General features: G+C 31.5%; 2 protein-coding genes across 9 annotated transcripts in view; one reads left to right on the top strand and one right to left on the bottom strand.

Annotated features, from left to right (window-relative positions):
- Positions 1 to 5543, bottom strand: part of Ubr3 (Ubr3 ubiquitin ligase) — a 75613-nt gene extending 70070 nt beyond the window's left edge. For 4 of the 6 annotated variants that reach the window (XM_088193567.1, XM_088193568.1, XM_088193570.1 and 1 more), the window contains exon 1: positions 5163 to 5543. In XM_088193567.1, coding sequence (XP_088049693.1) covers positions 5163 to 5418 — 256 coding nt within the window. In that variant the 5' untranslated portion in view covers positions 5419 to 5543. The remainder of the gene's footprint in view (positions 1 to 5162) is intronic. The other 2 variants (XM_088193569.1, XM_088193572.1) reach the window with 1 other exon arrangement.
- Positions 5544 to 8468: 2925 nt separating this feature from the next.
- On the top strand, positions 8469 to 17268 carry LOC148231563 (ankyrin repeat domain-containing protein 13B). 3 transcript variants are annotated; one of them, XM_088192771.1, is made up of 12 exons: positions 8469 to 8787; positions 9190 to 9325; positions 10240 to 10410; positions 10480 to 10623; positions 11256 to 11430; positions 11886 to 12102; positions 12299 to 12460; positions 14030 to 14147; positions 14215 to 14376; positions 14445 to 14545; positions 14611 to 14699; positions 16741 to 17268. In XM_088192771.1, the coding sequence occupies exons 1-12, from the start codon at positions 8695 to 8697 to the stop codon at positions 16967 to 16969; spliced, it is 1797 nt and encodes a 598-aa protein (XP_088048897.1). In that variant the 5' UTR covers positions 8469 to 8694; the 3' UTR covers positions 16970 to 17268. The 3 variants fall into 3 exon arrangements, with proteins under 3 accessions (XP_088048897.1, XP_088048896.1, XP_088048898.1); XM_088192770.1 differs by having other exon boundaries at positions 14608 to 14699; XM_088192772.1 differs by lacking the exons at positions 14030 to 14147; positions 14215 to 14376; positions 14445 to 14545; positions 14611 to 14699; positions 16741 to 17268 and having other exon boundaries at positions 8548 to 8787; positions 12190 to 12308.
- The last annotated feature ends 348 nt before the right edge of the window (positions 17269 to 17616 follow it).

Genomic DNA, 17616 nt, shown 5'->3' with positions numbered 1-17616 from the left:
GATATAAAGAATACATATAGGTATTAACAACCAGATTTTTAAATAATTATTATGTATATTTTAATTTAAAATCATTAGTTGTCACTTTGCAACTGGGATCGGTTTTTAATAATAGCACACTCTTACAAATACAAATTTCGAACCCGAGACCTCTGGGTTACCTCTGGGTTACCAGTCTAGATCTTACAGAATAAGCTATTCCGACCTTTGAAGTTGTAATATCCGCTAGCCTAGGTTTACTTTCTTATCTGATATCTACATAATTCACATTCTTTCATGTTTTTAACATATTTAATGTTGAAAAATGGAACTCTTCGTACCAATCTACATTAAGTGCAACGCACAAATAATATTAAATGCTTACACATGTCACTAGTAGTAAGATTGCTACAGAGTTCCCTCTGAATTTACTACTCTACTAGAAATATTGAATTTGTAACATGCAGACTTATAAGCAAATTGACAACTTGATACGATAAAATTGATTGATTTTACAAATAAAACATATTGACTGAAGGGTGAGGTATATCCGAAAGGGAATACAAAGTAATTATTACCAATATTGAAAAAAATCTAAGAATAAAATTCTATGGCTAAATTTCGTTCACTTTATTCGTAAGCAAATCACATATGTATTATCTTTCACACAACATTAAGAAAAGTTATTAATTTATGCTATCCAAATACTGAATAAAGTATCTGCATAAATAGATATCTTCCTTATTTAATACAAGGACAACTAGAGAGCTTTTTAATCTGATATTTATATAATAGTCTGTGTGATTGAACAGGATTCTCAAGTGAATGCTAATTCGCAGTATTAAATTGCAAGAAAAGCAGTTACTGTTATTAGAGCCCATATAGTTAGCAAACGTGGAGCTGTGATGGCAACACCGAGGTGGAGTAATAGACGAAAGAACTACTTCCGCCGGTAAGCACTGTAACCATAACATTCCATATTATGTAATTTAACCAGTAAAATATAAATATCTGCAGATGATATCCTGAGCCTCAGTACCGACACGTCATATAGTATGTTTTTATACATATATATATATATATATATATATATATATATATATATATATATATATATATATATATATATATATATATATATATATATATATATATATATATATATATATATATATATATATATATATAAATATTATAATTTATTAGTTATAAAATATTATTTTCATATGTAAGGCACATTGGTGTCAAGCTGTTTTATACTAAAAAATAAAAAAGTATATCGAGGGTACATTAAATCCAAAATAAATGGGGGGACATTTTTGAATTGGACAGCGGACCGCTTGTCATGAGAAGGCTGTTTCTATTGTGACGAGCATCTTCCATCAGACGTGCCGTATTGTGATGAGGGATAACAAGAAATAAACAGTGTATAATTCTGCAATGAAAACTTTCATAATGCTTCAAAAAGCACCGAGTAATGACCCTTAATCAATGAAAATGTGCATAAAATCATTAAGCGATCTTTGAAAATCAAATAGTTTATGCCAATATTTCAACATGAAAAGTATTATATAGAAACACCCGCTTGAATGTGTGCCAGGATTTGAAAGAACAGCTGCGAGAAGACCCCTGATTTCATTCTAAGGTCATTATCGTCGATGTGACTTACAATTACGACACAAGTCAAAACAAAAAATCTAGGACTGTGCTATTTTGAACAAATTAAGAGCCGTCATTGATAAACAAACACAAATCCTATTCTATCATAACAATGTTCCAGCTCATTTACCGATTCCTTATTTAAGACAAATGAGCTGAAGACAAATTAGCTGAAGTAAACGACTATTTTTAGAAGTAACATAATACGGCCACAATGGCACTCGTTATTGTATTTTATTAGTACTCCAGCCATTGTATTTTTATTAAGTTCTCCACGTAGTAAGTCTACTGAAGTAAAACTTGCTAAGTCTATCAAGAATATCTCATGTAAAATATCGATTTTAACTGACCACCTTTGTGAGTAAAACATATCAATATGTGTACAACTTGTGTATTGATTTAATTGTGGCTATAAGATTAATCTTCTGATGTGAAAACACATCTACGAGATACATGTTGCTAATAATAGCAGGTTTTACTAGTAAATTGTAGCGGTTATAGTCGTATTTTAATGACAGAACACCTCCCAGTGGCAGAGTAGCGTTATAGCGAGTTTTAGCGCTATAGCGTTAGTGCCAAGTGGCAGATCCTCCATGAAGAGGTGCTCATTGAAGCAGGTGCAGAGGTTGTATGGCAATGTTAATGATATTCCAATTGTCTCTACTCGTATTTTTAGAACATTGCTATGACTTTTGAAATGTTTCCATATAAAATACAAACGACGCAGAAACTTTTACCCCTAATGCTAATATATTAACTGCAACCTTATAATGAACAATAATTACCGATGTGGAAAATAGTACTAAAGTACTGTACCAGCAGAAAGGAGCCACTATAGTGAGCAACTAATTCTAAAAAAAATGTGATTTTGCTTGGCTCTTGAACATCTTTTTGTGGGGCTACTCGAGAGGGTTGGCGTATGTCAATAAGCCTCAAACATTTCAGCAAGCAAAACATTCATGCCAAAATGTGAAACTTGAAGCCAGAAGCCTTATATTAAGCGAAGGGTGAAGCGGAGCGTCTTCTGTCGAAAGACTGCCTGACTGGATCCGAACATTCATGTGTGAATGCTAAATATAAATATACAATTAAAACTTGTGGATAAATATAGACAAAATGTGAAAAACACAGCAACACAGTTAATGACCAATTATATTAATTAATTTATATATTTTTAAATAGAAAAAATATATCTCTAATGAATTTCAGATTTTTGTTAGCCAAGGAAAGAACTACAGGATACTTAAAAATGTATTTAAGTCCTCGGTTTGCACTATTATTACGGCTTTTATATAATTTACTCAAATTTCGTTCGGTTGTGGTTACTGTTGTCAAGAATATTAATGCTCTTTTAAGATTTGAGTTTGCTTCTTGTAATTCCTATTCAACCTAATCATTTAAAATGTGAAAATGTTGTTTTTTAATTAAGTCTTAAATATATTTTTTGCTGATAAAGCAGCACAGGATTCTAAATATTCACTAATCATAGAAAATAATGATTCGAAAGTGCAAAAATAGGTACTTACTACCTGTTATCAGGTTAAAATTTATTCTAAAATATCTTCGTACTGAAACAGAAGCCATAAAATTCCTGCAAGAACCTATTTTATTGTGTTCATGGAGTGTTCACTATTCTGACCAACGATCACTCGTTTTGCTACATAAATATGTTTTAAAATTTAGACAAGTTAGGAGCGAATGAGCGTCGGTCAGAACAGTGAGCACCCCATTAATAACTCTCTGCAATGAATCTACTTAAAAAATGTCATTTATAATTGTATATAAAAAAATAAAATGTATAAATATTTTTTTAGAATAAATTTGACCACCAATAATAAGTGCCAAAAAATGTTTATTGAGAATGCAAATATCATTCAATCAGTTTCACACTTGCTCGGCATTCTTTTTCGTTTCATTAGGTATCTATGGTTATTATTTATTATGGATATAGTAAATAAATGACAAAAACATAATCGTATACGAGATTTATAGCATTATGTTTTCAGAGTAGATTATGCAGTATTTTGTAAATATATAAACTGCTAAGGGTGAATTTCTATTAAATAGGGAGGTCATTTAGAGGGCATTTGCTCCCCCTTGAATTTGACCAGAAAAATCCTTATCATCGGAAGCCGAAATATTAAAAAAACAAGCACTGAAATGACGTCCATGATTTGAAACTCTTAGCATACACCGCATAATTTCGCTTGGCACCAAAGGGGTTAAGACTGTAAATCACTTAAATTTATTGAACTATAATATTTTTTAAAATATGCCATGAATCAGCAGTGGTAAAACGGTGAATAGATATTGTACTTTTTTGTTATTAGTTTTTAATTTTTTAATTAATTTTGTGTTTATATTATTCTATTGATTTTTAAAAATATAGCCTTTTTTGCTTTTTAAAAATTAAATTTTTAAAAGCGCATTGTATTTTTTGTATGATAAGGTTTTTACTTTTTAGAAATATCTATAAAATAATAAAATATATAGAGCGGCAAAAATATTTTTTTGCCCAGGGTGAGAATATTGAAAGTACCTGTCAACATTGAGCAAAAACACATATGGAACTCATAAAATAAAATAAAAAAGCAACAAATCGAAGGCCGAAGCACAATTAATTTTTTTAAATAGATTTGTTGCAGAGTTGTTCATGGAGTGTTCACTGTACTGACCTGTTAAAATTTTAAAACGTATTTATGCCAGAACATTAACACAACAAAGCAGGTTTTTGTAGGAATTGTATGGCTTATATTTCGGTACTAGGCAGTTTGAACACGTTAATTTTCAATGAAAATATGATTGTATATAAATAAATAAAATATGTTAACAAAAGAATAATTATTTTTTTGGAATATATTTGATCCCCGATAAGAGGAAAGTACCAAATACAATATTTTTATTATATTAGGTTAGGTGCGAACGAGCGGCAGCTAGTGAGCGTTGGTCGGAACAGTGAACACCCTAACAATAAAAGTGACATTTGTAATTGTATATATATAAATAAATATTTTTTTATAATAAATTTTAACCCCAATAAGGTAGAGTACAGAAAGCAGATAAAATGTTCCTTCTCATCCAAAAGAAAGCATATTAAAAACAAGTAACTGACTTGTATATAAAAAAATTACCCCTAGATGTAACTTTTCATTGCTGAAATAAATCACAGTCTGGAGAGTTATTTCAGCAATAAATCAAGAATACTGTACACGTTTTTTTTAAAAACACATGATATAATTTTGAAGGAAAGTGAAATAACAAATTTGAAGGTCTTTAAAAATAGTAAATATCGAGAAGAAAGCAATTTAATCAATTTATAAGTGACTATTTGAAATTGTCATCAAGAAAAAAAGGTAAAAATTGCAAATTGTACGTGACCTAAACACTAGTTTTAGTTTGTACATTTCCCCACTTCCCCGCGTGTCATGACCTTTACGATCTTACCATCGTTTGTAACAATAACCGACGAGGGGTAGGAGCAGGAGCTGGAACAGGTAGGGGGCACTGCACTGAAGGGGTCGTACCGATGGAGGCGAACTCGTCGGGCAGACGGCCACCGGCGATGAGCCAGCGGCACCAGTCGAGCGTCTCCCAGTCGTCGATGGGCTTCTCCGGATGGAGAAGGGCGTCGAGCAGATCGTCGAGGGTGGACTTGTCGCCCCCGGCGCAGTCGGCGCCCACCTGCTCGGCGGCCGCCCGCTTGCCGCGCTTCATGAGCGCGTGCGTCGTTGACAGGTGGCCGGCGGCGGGGGCCGAGCCCCCCTGAACACCTTGCGCCATGACAGGCGCGCACACCCGCACCCCGCACACCCGCGCTCGCTAACACCGCTGTCAGTCCGAGAGCCGCGCGAGGCAACCGACGACGGCCAACTACTATTTTTACGACGAGCACGCCGGGTCAGTGTTGCCATTCAACAAAACGTACAGCAAAATCACATTTTAAAAACAGTCCCAATGCTTTCAAATACGCATGTTAAATTCAATTTTACGACGTATTTAATTTTTATAACAATACGCTTTCAGTTGCTTTATTTTATTTTATAACAAAAAATCCATTGATATTGTTCCAATCATATACAATACACCCATACCAACGTCAAAACTATTTTGGTATTGGTATTGCCTCTTTTTTTCTACGGTTTAAATATTCTTTTTATCTACGGAAACAGGAAAAAGTCGTAATAGGCATTACAATTGTATAGTTTATGCTTTAAAGATAATGTTAGACGGTGAGTATAAGGATGGCATATATCCACGGGCGTGAGTTTGAGGGGGACGCCAAAACGAAGTTGGTAATAAATATTTGATTTTGTCAGGAATCATACGGCATAATTTGAAAACCGTGATAAACATAGTTTCAATTTTGCTTAAACACTAACTCAAGCAAAATCCAGTGATAGGCATTTTTTCGGAACAGTTGAAAGCAATAACGAGTTTTTTCTCGTTCTAGTGTTGGCTAGGAAGAATTAAAAAAAGCTTTACAATTAACATTAAAATCGATTTAGAAACACACTGGAGCACAAGAATAAAAGCTGTCACAGCTATTCATCGAGGACATGTTAGTCGAACTTTTAGAAAATTTGTCAAAAGATCCAAATATGACGTTTGAAACAAAAAGCGATGCAACACAATTGCTATAAACTATTTTGAATTTGAATTTCATTGTTTTGTTTAATACCTACTTGGCCATAATTCTGGGGCACCATTTCCATTTCTTCCATATTTTCGCAGATGGGGAAAAGAATGCTCAAAGATGTGACCCGACACATGCTGTGGCTTTCAGAATTAAATAAATCTTGAAGGTTAGAATGGGCCTGGAAACGCTGATCTGAAGATTAAGCGAAAGTCATTTGGTCCGATAAATCCAACAATGAGGTAATTTTAAACTAATATTAGTTAATATAAAAAAATAATAAATACTCAATTAATTTTTAAATTTCAAAAGCAATACATTTTTTAAATAAATATTTTTTTTAACATTTTTGCAAATTTTAGAACCCCTGGTGTACACGTGCGTCGAAGAGTCGGAGAGGAAAATATAACTGATAACCCAAAGTAAAATATTTGGCGGAAACGTTATGATCTGGGGTTGTATGACAGCAGCAGGAGTAGGATACCTGTACACTTGCAAGGGTAGTATGAATATTGATATTTATATTTTAATATTGGAATTCACTTTTAATGGATTCTTATAGGGAAATAATTCCATGCTACCATCCGATTTCAGCAAGACATCGCTCTGTGGCATACTTCGCGAAAAAGCTGGGGTTGGTTTGCATAAAAAAGTTTGACACTTTTAGAGTAGTCTGCAGTCACAAGACCTAAATCCTATAGAGCATTTATGGGCAAAAAAATAAAAGCAAATCCAAAATTGCGCTGCGAGAAAAATTTCAGATGGAATAGAAAAACATATTTCCGTCCACCTGCAATTCATTAGTTAATAGTATGCAAAAAGGTTGCATAAGAAAAAAAATATATCGATTATGTGATTGATAAGTTTGCAGCATCAAAATCAGGAAAAAATAATATATTATTAACTGTGTATTCATTTTTTCTTTAAAAAATGTTTTTTTCTCAAATTAGTTAGTGTTAGTCTTAGCGTATTTGCTTATTGATGTTTCGCTATTTTATGTGTTATTTATTTTGCTGTAATTTTTAAGTGGATATTTATGTACAACTCATTGATATTATGGCTATCAATGCCCATAAGATATGCATCCATAAATATTCTGAGTGGCGAATCAACGATTGATGCCGTCGAAAATTTTTCATACGCCTTCTATCGGTAGATTTAGTAAAAAAAACTAATTAAACGACAGGAGAACGTTTATTTGCACAAATCGTAAAAGTAAGCGATAGAATTATTCGTGAAGACTTTTGTCACACCAATATCTTCTTTCATCTTCTTCGCCTAGTAGTACTCTTAATATTGGACAAAGACGTACGTATAACTATTGTTCTGGTAATAAAATTACGCATGTATCATGTTTTGTTTTTCACAGAACCGTGTGTCAAATGCATAAAGTAATTTTTATATGTTATATGTTTATAGATGTATGTTTTATTTTAAGTAATTATGCTTTAATTTTAATAGATATGTTTTTTTTCTTTAATTTTTTATATTATTATTTGCAAGGAAAAAATGTAAAAAAATATGTTGTGTTTTATTGCGAACGTTTGATAAGCCGCGCGTGTTTGACGTAATCAGTTTTGAGTTGGAAATGCGTCTTTGTGCGTGGATAAACAATTAAAAAAAGGTATAGCGTGGTCTGGTTCTACGTTCGCTTAAAAATATTTCGGTCTCTTGACAGTTAAGTCGAAAAATATTTGAGAAGTACAGGAATATTCTGCGCTACGATGTTACTCTCGCTCGCACACGTACAAGTAAATGCATGCGAGAGAAAAGTGGATATACTCACCGTCCGATATAATCACCCATTTTTCTTTTGCAAAATTCTCTGCAAAGCGGTATAGCATGTATACATAATATGATTTTTAATTTTTACTACATATATTGATAATAATTTGTACTACATTCAAGTATTGTAGCCTCATTAAAACGCGACTATGAAAAATTTACTGTTTTATCTAGCATTGGAATAAAAAGAAAAAGAATGGATTATATTTAATAGATAGTAGTTAGTCAATGGTGCTATTTATTTTTAGTTTTTACTATATCCGATTTTAAAATAAATAAATATATTAATTGCACATTTAAAAAATTAAAGACTATTTTTGATATACTAGAGTATTGTAAAATTAATTTAAATTAATAACATAAGATTATTTAAAATTGATAAAAATATAAAGGTCTATCATAGATAATGCGCAGCAAACGCTGCTTGTCTATTCTCTCGACCTGTCACTGTCAGTGTGACGAGTTCTGCCGGTTGGGTTGTAGGGCGGGGGGTGGGGTGGTTTGTTAGTAGTGCGGACGCAATATAGGTTTATTTCCAACCCTTATCTCGCTTTCGACGGACTACCCCCCTGGCGCTTTCGTTTTCTTACCCCCGCCATTAATAATTTTACATAAAAAATATTCGCAATACAATTAAAATGTCCACCAATCAAGGCATCGGATACCCTCTGCACCGACTAGTGTGGGACAATCGACACGTGATGCTGCAACAAGAGCTGACCACCAGACCGGTAAACTGAACCATTCAAATTCGTATTTTATATGTTAATCGCTGGCTTTCAAAAGCTGCTTCGATAGATCGTAGAAAAACCATTTATATACAAATATATTGCTTTTATTTCGATTAAATTGTGTTACAAAAGTAATCCGAACCACAAAAATGTTACTCAAACTTCGTTATGAAATTAAAAGTTTTGCAACTTGATGACACATTTCACACTTTAAATGCACTAAAACTTGTTTGTTACACAACATATTTAATATAATACTGAATATTGTAACGTGACGCTTAATCTTCTTTTGACGTGTATGGCTTCTTATGTTTTCGCATTCGATAGTGGCCTCGCTGTTTGCGTTTTGTGTGACATTTCATTAATTGGATTGTTGAATTTATTGATTTTGATGATTTTCAGCATAATATTGAAGCATTGGATCCGAGGGGGAGGACGCCGCTGATTTTAGCCGTGACGCTAGGACATATAGAAGCGGCGAAAGTTCTATTGGACAATGGAGCGGATGTTAATTTTGAGAATAAAGAAGGCTGGTCAGGTTTGTATTGATTGAATTAGCTATCTTTAATTATGCCATGATACAGGTCAGCTATGTGCACGTGTAAAACCATTGCTAATCATTTTTAAAAATAGTTTTCTACCCAAATATTATTACACGACAATCTCATCTTAGGTGGATTCTTTATATTTTTTTTTTAAATTGGAAATATATAAATTCAAAACAATCTCTGAGGTCGAATTGTGTAACGGGAATATTGTGGCCTTACAGTGCTTTTTGTCTTTCGGTGATATATTGTTTCCCTTGATCGTTTCATAACAAAGAAACATTCATTCAATGCACCAGAGAATCCTTGCGTGTTATTTATGGGAGAACTATTTTTTCTAGTCATAACGAGGGCCTTTGTGTGATCCCACTATTGTCTAGTTTATTCTTATTGATAGATGATCACTTTTGGTCACAGATTAACACGACTTTCAAGAATAGGTTCCCCCACAAATTATTTGAAATATTTTGTATGATTCATCTCTTTTCTTCAAAGCATTTTTAACATCATCATTTAATCCTTAGAGTTATTTTCACTTTACACTGTACTCTTTTACTATTGGTAAATTCTAAATACTTGTATTTTCTAATTTTGAAGTATAAATTTCTCACATTTATTTCAATTAAAATAATTTTATCAGACCTTTAATTTTTTATCTAACATAATAATATGGGATATTCTTCCACGAAAATCTTTACCGTGATGGACCTGTATATATTATTATTATTTAACTTTTTTGCATATGAAGTAACTTGCCACAAATATGAATATATTCGATTTTTATTATCATTAAAATATATCAATAATGATATAAGAAATGCATTTAATTACATTTTTTTTCTTATACTACATGAGAAGATAAGTGAATGTTTCTTATACATTTTTGATACATATGTTTTTTTTATAGTTGTCCAAGAAGCTGTTGCAGCAGGTGATCCGCCCATGGTCGCTTTGGTATTAGAACGTCGTGACTATTCACGACAACTAGCTCGAGCTCAAGCAGTTCCTTTGCTACTTTCCCGATTGTACACCGCTCCGGATTTTTATGTAGAAATGAAATGGGAATTCACCAGTTGGAGTGAGTAATATCATCGATTGAGTCTTAATTCTATATACTTGCATTCATACTATTTGTTATTGATTCCAGTGCCACTAGTGTCTCGCATGTGTCCGTCTGATACGTATCGTGTCTATAAACGTGGAGCTAGCGTAAGAGTGGATACTACACTCTTGGGATTTGATAATGGAAATTGGCAGAGAGGCAACAGGACTTGTATATTTAGAGGACAAGGTATTTATCTATTATTGTCAAAATTATTAACCTTTCGGTTGCATCAGATAGATCGCTAATTTGGTGAGTATTGCCGGATCTGAATTCATTGTTGAAGATTGAATTAGATACATTTTTAATGGGTTGTTGGATTTTTGATATATGATTTAATAACATGTATTCTGAACGTTTTAAAAATTATGTAATTTGGGAGACTTTGTATATTTAATTTTTCTTTCCCCAAATACCTAGCTACTGAGGAAAGGGAAAATAATTATTACAAGAATTGCTTATTATCCTTGGATAGATTGCAAAATAAAAGGAAAAATTGTAATGTATCAATATTTAGGCAGTAATTCCAAAAGGCTCAGCAACGAAAGAATAAAATAATAATATAAAAAATAATCTTTATAATATTCTCATTTCCACATTTTTTAAACTGATGATTGCTTTTAATTTAATATATAACCTAATTTACAAATACAATATAAAATCAAATAAACTAAATTGTGGACGATTTGGCAATATTATTTTTATAAATATTTTCAACACAAAATCTGTAGCAACGTAATCACTCATAAACAATATAGACATATTAGCTTCATTTGATATACACAGATCTTTGTGTCTATTATAATAACTATAAATTACAGGTACAAATGCTACTCTTCTCGAGTTGGATCACGAGACTCGTCAAGTGTGGGCTGAGAAATTTGAAGCCTCTGGTCCCAAAACGCCTCCTCCAGTGTCCGAAGAACAAATCTCACATCGTCTCACAGCTCCGATCAGTACAAATTATGTGGATACTGATAAAATAAGCTTTGAAAGGTTTGTATTATGCTATTTATGCTACTTGTATTTTTATTTCATAACACTATACCAGTGGCGTACGGTGACTAATGAAACAGAGCATGCGGTTAGGGGGGGGGAAACAAAAACTATATTTTTAAATTTATTTTCTTTATTTGATAAATATATTATGTATTTATTTTTTGAAAATTAATTGTATTCGACGCTCTTATGTTGTTTTTCATTAATTTGTCTAAAAGTTTTTTTGACTGAACGCATTATATTTTATGAAAAAATCACATTTTTAATTCTGTTTTAAATTATAAGTCAATAATTACAATTTTATATATGAGACAAGTATTTTCAACCTGTAACGTTCAGCTTTAACGGCTGAAGACGCACATTTGCGTCTTCAGCTCTTAACGATAATTTTACAAATGACATATTTAATTCATCGGCCTGTAAAGTGTTAATTTATGTTGCATATATTTTAGAAACAAAACTGGAATATGGGGATGGAGATCGGATAAAGCAGAAGTTGTGAACGGGCGAGAGTGCAAGGTATTCGGTGCCTCGAACGTTGAATTTGTGACGCGCACTCGAACTGAGCATCTATCGGAAGTCGATAAAGCGAAGGCTAGAGGTCCTAGGACTCCTTTGCATTCGTTCCTAGGAATTGCAGATAGTGAAGATAGAGCGATTAGCAGTGATGTAAATACCTCTTATGTATTTATTATTTTTTTTTTATTTATTATTATTTATTTTAAATAATTTTGTTTTATTTTATGCGCTGTGCAGAGTAAAGTGGTATGATTTATGTTTTATTATTTTATTTTTTTAAATCAATAATATTTTATATACAATATATTAATATGCTTATAATATTTTTATTTATGATTTTTTATAGCAAGAATATAATTCTATAAGCAATCCTTGCAATATTACATCTGAAGAGTATTTCTCTGATTTGGATTTGGAAGATCGTGATATTGGACGTCCGAAAGAGATTAATACAAAAATAAAAAAGTTCCACGCTACTTTGTGGTTGTGCGAGACATATCCTTTACAAGTACGTATCTATTAGGTTATTTCACATATTGCCATTTTTTTAGGTAAGATATTAAAACCAAATAAATACAATTTTAATAATTAAAATATGCTCCATTTACAGAAACGATTGAAAAATCTTTTATAATGTCACTTTAATTATTGAATTTGTATTTCGAAGAAATAAGTTTAAATGTATAACGCAGGAACTGGCTAACTTTTTCCCCCCGCTAACCTTTCCCTGTGGTAAAGGTCAGGGGAATATGGGGGATGATGCAAAAATTTTAATCCTAATTCGTTTGATTCTGTAACATGAGGTCTCGTATTATCGTGGAACAATATCGCTCCAAGTCTATTTACCAAGATCAGATGATTTATTGTTAATTTTATGTGTATGATTTTAATTTTCATACAATATGTTTTTGCTGGTCTTAGAAGAAATAAATATTGCAATATAATTTTGTGTACAAATTCAGTTTTGGAGCTTCTTTATTGTCTTACCAATGTCCTGATTTCTGTTGGTTATCGTAGATAATCCATTTATCATCGCAGGTAATGATTCTCTTCAATAATGGTTCACTAATGTTTCTGAAAACTAATGAAAAACAGACTGAAAAGTTGCAGTGTTTGCCTTTCGATCAGTTTGTGTGGTATCTCTTTGTCCATTTTTTTTAACCTTTTCTATGCCATCCAGATGTGAAATGGTTGCAAGAAAAACCTCGAAATTTGTTGCGAGTGTCCGAACAGTTTGTGGATTACTGTTAATATTGGCAGTGCGAAATTTTTAGAACCAATGCCTTATAGTTCTCTGACTAACAGTACCCTCACCAAATCTTAACATCTAATATGCCACACACTCGTGCGGTCAAATTACAGGTCAAGCTGTCACATTTCCGCGCCACCGAAAAAATTGTAAAAAATTCTAAAACTACGCGATCAATAATTATAATATTTAATCTGGACACTCACCAAATCATATTGTTCATTTTCCTTGTATTCAGCAGGGGTTATCAACTTTTTGAGTTTGGCACAAAAAAAATCGAAACACAGACACAGAAAACATAAAATTATTGCTTATTATGGGTTTTATTTTTTTTATTATTTATCAATTATTATCAAAAAAACCCAATTATTTAATATTTATTTTTAAAATTATTTACCACTAATTTTGTATGAAACTATATTGAAATAACTACATCTCTTGGAAGAATAAATCTTCAGTAATATATCAATTCAACTTTGGTAACCTAAAAGGTTAAGAGATGTCACCAACAATTCGTTTAAAGTTGAGTTTTGGAAAAGCATCTTAAGTGGCTCTCGGCTGTAAGAAGAGGCGAACGCAAAAGCCACTTAATCGGATACGGTCGCGTTAAGTGTCAAATTGATATTTCTCATGGCTTGTGCCGCATTGTGTTTCAGTTTGAACTCATTAAAAAAATATATGTAAATATTCTGTGACATCATAATATACAACCCCTCATGAAATTTACTACAAACTTCATTTATGAACCACTAAGTAAAAATCAGCCACTTGATATGAAACAACCTAATATTTAAATTTATGACGTAATGCTATTTTATCTTATTTCAGTTGCAAGAACAAATTGTACCGATATTAGATCTAATGGCTTCCATGTCTTCGCCACATTTTGCCAAATTAAAAGACTTTATTCAAATGCAACTTCCAGCAGGTTTTCCAGTTAAGATAGGTATGTTTAAAAAAAATGTTCTGTGACACAATTCATTTTAAATTAATATTTCTGCAACACCTTTTAGAAATCCCACTTTTTCATATATTGAACGCACGTATAACATTTGGTAACATATTCGGAATGGAGGAGAAAGTTCCATACGTATCTTACATAGACGAAGGTGATCGCCACACTTGTATTTTGGACGAAGAAATCTTCCAAATTCCATCTGAATATAAGCAATTAGGTAAGTTGAAAAATATATATGTTTTAAGCATATATGCACAATATTGATATTTTATAATATTTTTGCAGGCACTGAGGATAGACGACAGTTTAGCTTTGAAAACGAAGATGATCTTTTACAATATGCAATACAACAGAGCCTCATCGAAGCGGGCAGCGAAAAAGAAGAAGTATTAATAATGTTGTTGAATCTAAATTTTAATTGTTTAATAAACCATTTTTATTATTATTGAAGGTTGATATATGGGAAGCATTACGAGCTCAAAGACCTTCACGTCCATCTACTCCGAACTTTTTGAGCGAAGAGGAGAGACAAATACAGAGGTAATACGACGTTATATTGCTATGCTAAAAACATATCAATAGAGCGTTGAATGATTGAATATTGTGTGTTAATATGTTAAATACGTTTTCAGAGCTAGTCCTTTATTGAGTGATTTTCAATCACGGCGTTCAACGGCTCCAAACATTTACAATAACACTTTGTCTCCAAACATTACTCCTTCTCCGTCTCCTACTCCTTACAGTCACGTAAAAGCTTATATAAAATCAGGCAAAAGAGCTCTCTCTAAATATACCAAGCGACCCAGCACACCAAATAATTGAAAATATGCCTTATATTATTATATAATAATTTGCACATTATCTGTTATTTTTAATTTGGTGTTCAAGAAACAAGTATCAGATTTAACTTTTTAATATATCAACTAGAGATATAATCGTAAAGATGATAACATTTTTGGATTTGGCAAAGTGAAAAAATTATTACACTGAATTTTTATAGGTCTCGTTTTGATTTCATATTGTCGATTATATTTTTGAAAAAAAATTAATTACATTTTTATGATAGGCTATGCTATGGAACACATATTTTTTTTTATATATTTATTGTAAATTATCCTTTGTAACATAACAGGTGTTAGCTAGCATTCTCAATTATTCGTAATTTTCAACTATTAAATCATACAAAATTATTTTTTGCAACATGACAGACATTAAAATACTAAGTAGTGAGGCACCAGACTGAAATCAAAGTCAATAAGTGAGATTAGGAAAATCTAAGAAAACCAAATCTATGACGATCAACCGGAATTATAATTACAATAATCACTAATTTTAATCTTCCAGACATGATAAAAAATGTAGGGTTCATATTTTATTTAAACTCAGGTTTTTTAAGAATTAGTCACCGACCTATACCACTGGTCTATCATGGTGGTTAAAAAATAAAATGAAATTTAAAAATTATTAAATGAGCATTTAAACTAATAAAACAAATTAATTTTTATAATTTTATCAAATCTGTTTTATACAGATATACTTTTTATTAACATTCGCCATTTTGTTAGTGTCGCATGCTCTCTGTTATGTGAGCCGGTACTGTATTTTTGTTATCACAAAAGAGACTTTCTACATATTGTGTTCCCGATAGCCCACTTACCGAAGTTTGTTTAAAACTCTGACCATACTTCTGTTATCTCAATACCAAATCTTTTTTTTTTCTGTATACTAATAATGTAAGGCATTGTTTCATAATTAATAAAATATATGTCACTGATTCCGGACTTCACTTTTAGTCTGGCGTGTCCCAATGTTTGTTAACCTATTGTAACATATTGGGTTCACGCTCGTAATGTTACAATATGTACTTACAGCTCTACAAAATAATTTATTTTATCATAAATGATAACAAAATAATTAATATGTTATCAAAAACTAACTACAAGCACACAATAATAATCATTTTATTTTGCCAAACCGGATATATCAGCTTTTGTTACTTTGAAGAGATTTGACCGATCCGATATCATCATTGAAGAAAGATACATTTTTAATGTGCTGTAAAGTATACATCAATATTTAGATAGTAATTCTAAAAAGCTTGGCAACTAAAGGGTTAATACTAAAAATTGATAATTTCAACGCAAATATCATAGTATATCATAATTATTCGATTATTTTATCAGATTTTGAATGAATTTTGCATAAAATAAAAAAAGCGTGAATCAGTATATGAATCAAATTATCTTATCTTTGATTAAAAAATAAAATACTTTGCTATTTTTCTTAAGATCTTTCTTGGTTCTGATTTAACTTTGTTTTTTTTAACGCTGGAGAATTATAAAAAATAGTTAATATACGGAGCGAGTTAAAAATAAATAGAATATAAGTTCTTTTGCCAACATTTTGATAAAAACTATGATTTTAATTACACGAAGATAGTGATTTGACAAATAAATCTTTAGTGTTTCTAAATATAAATCTGATACTTGATTAACATCGACTTAATAAATTAATGTTGTTATCTTTTACTTGTGCGCTAGTATCACCGCTTTGTAAGCTTGTTTGTGTGTATTTGCAATAGGGCGATCCAAGCCAGCATTATGAGCTATCGGGAAAGAATGGCCGAACAGCCGGGAAGTAGTCCATCTTCGCCACTGCCTCTACACACATCTTCATCGCCAAGCCCCGACGCCGACCTAATGGCAGCGCTGCTTCTCAGCGAAGAAGAGAGGCAGCGAGAAGAGCGAGAGAGGATCAGAGAAGAAGCGGAGTTAGCCGAAATATTGCGATTGTCCCTCCTCGAAAAATAATCTATCTTACTTTAATGAATTATAAAATAGTTTCATTTTATATGTACATATATATACTGAAAATAATCTATTTATAAATTGTCTACGATCATTATACATTTATTAGCATTTTAATATTGTGATATGATTTTTTTGATTTGTGTTTAAAAATATGACTGATAAAACAATTTATTTTTGTTTTATATGATAGCAATATTCTAATATTTATTTGCTTGTATACTACTAAAATCTTCCATGTACGTACATAGGGTGACCGATATTAAATTATTATTAATAAACTACTTCTTCACGGCATACTATAATGTATTATATGTACTTTTACCCTACTCTACAAATACGATGTTTGTTGACAGTTTTAGATTAATCAATAACGAAGAGAAAACCATTACAATATGGTTGAAAAAAAGTTTATGTATCCATCTTCTCGTTATAATAAAGTATCGAATTCTATGCCAAGATATAGTAAAAAAACTTATGTAAAAAATAATGTATGTAGTTAGTTATAATTAAAAATCAGTGATCTTTTCAATCGAATGGTCACCCTATCTATTTTTTAACAAGTTTAATATTTTATATAAATTATTTGCTATGATTTTTTAATTCACTATTGAGATACAATAATATTACATAATAAATGTTAATAAATA

The sequence above is a fragment of the Plectrocnemia conspersa genome, unplaced genomic scaffold, assembly GCF_051122295.1.
Source record: "Plectrocnemia conspersa isolate PC_06_02 unplaced genomic scaffold, ASM5112229v1 ptg000009l, whole genome shotgun sequence".
NCBI lineage: Eukaryota > Metazoa > Arthropoda > Insecta > Trichoptera > Polycentropodidae > Plectrocnemia > Plectrocnemia conspersa.
This window is presented reverse-complemented; position numbering and strand designations above follow the sequence as displayed.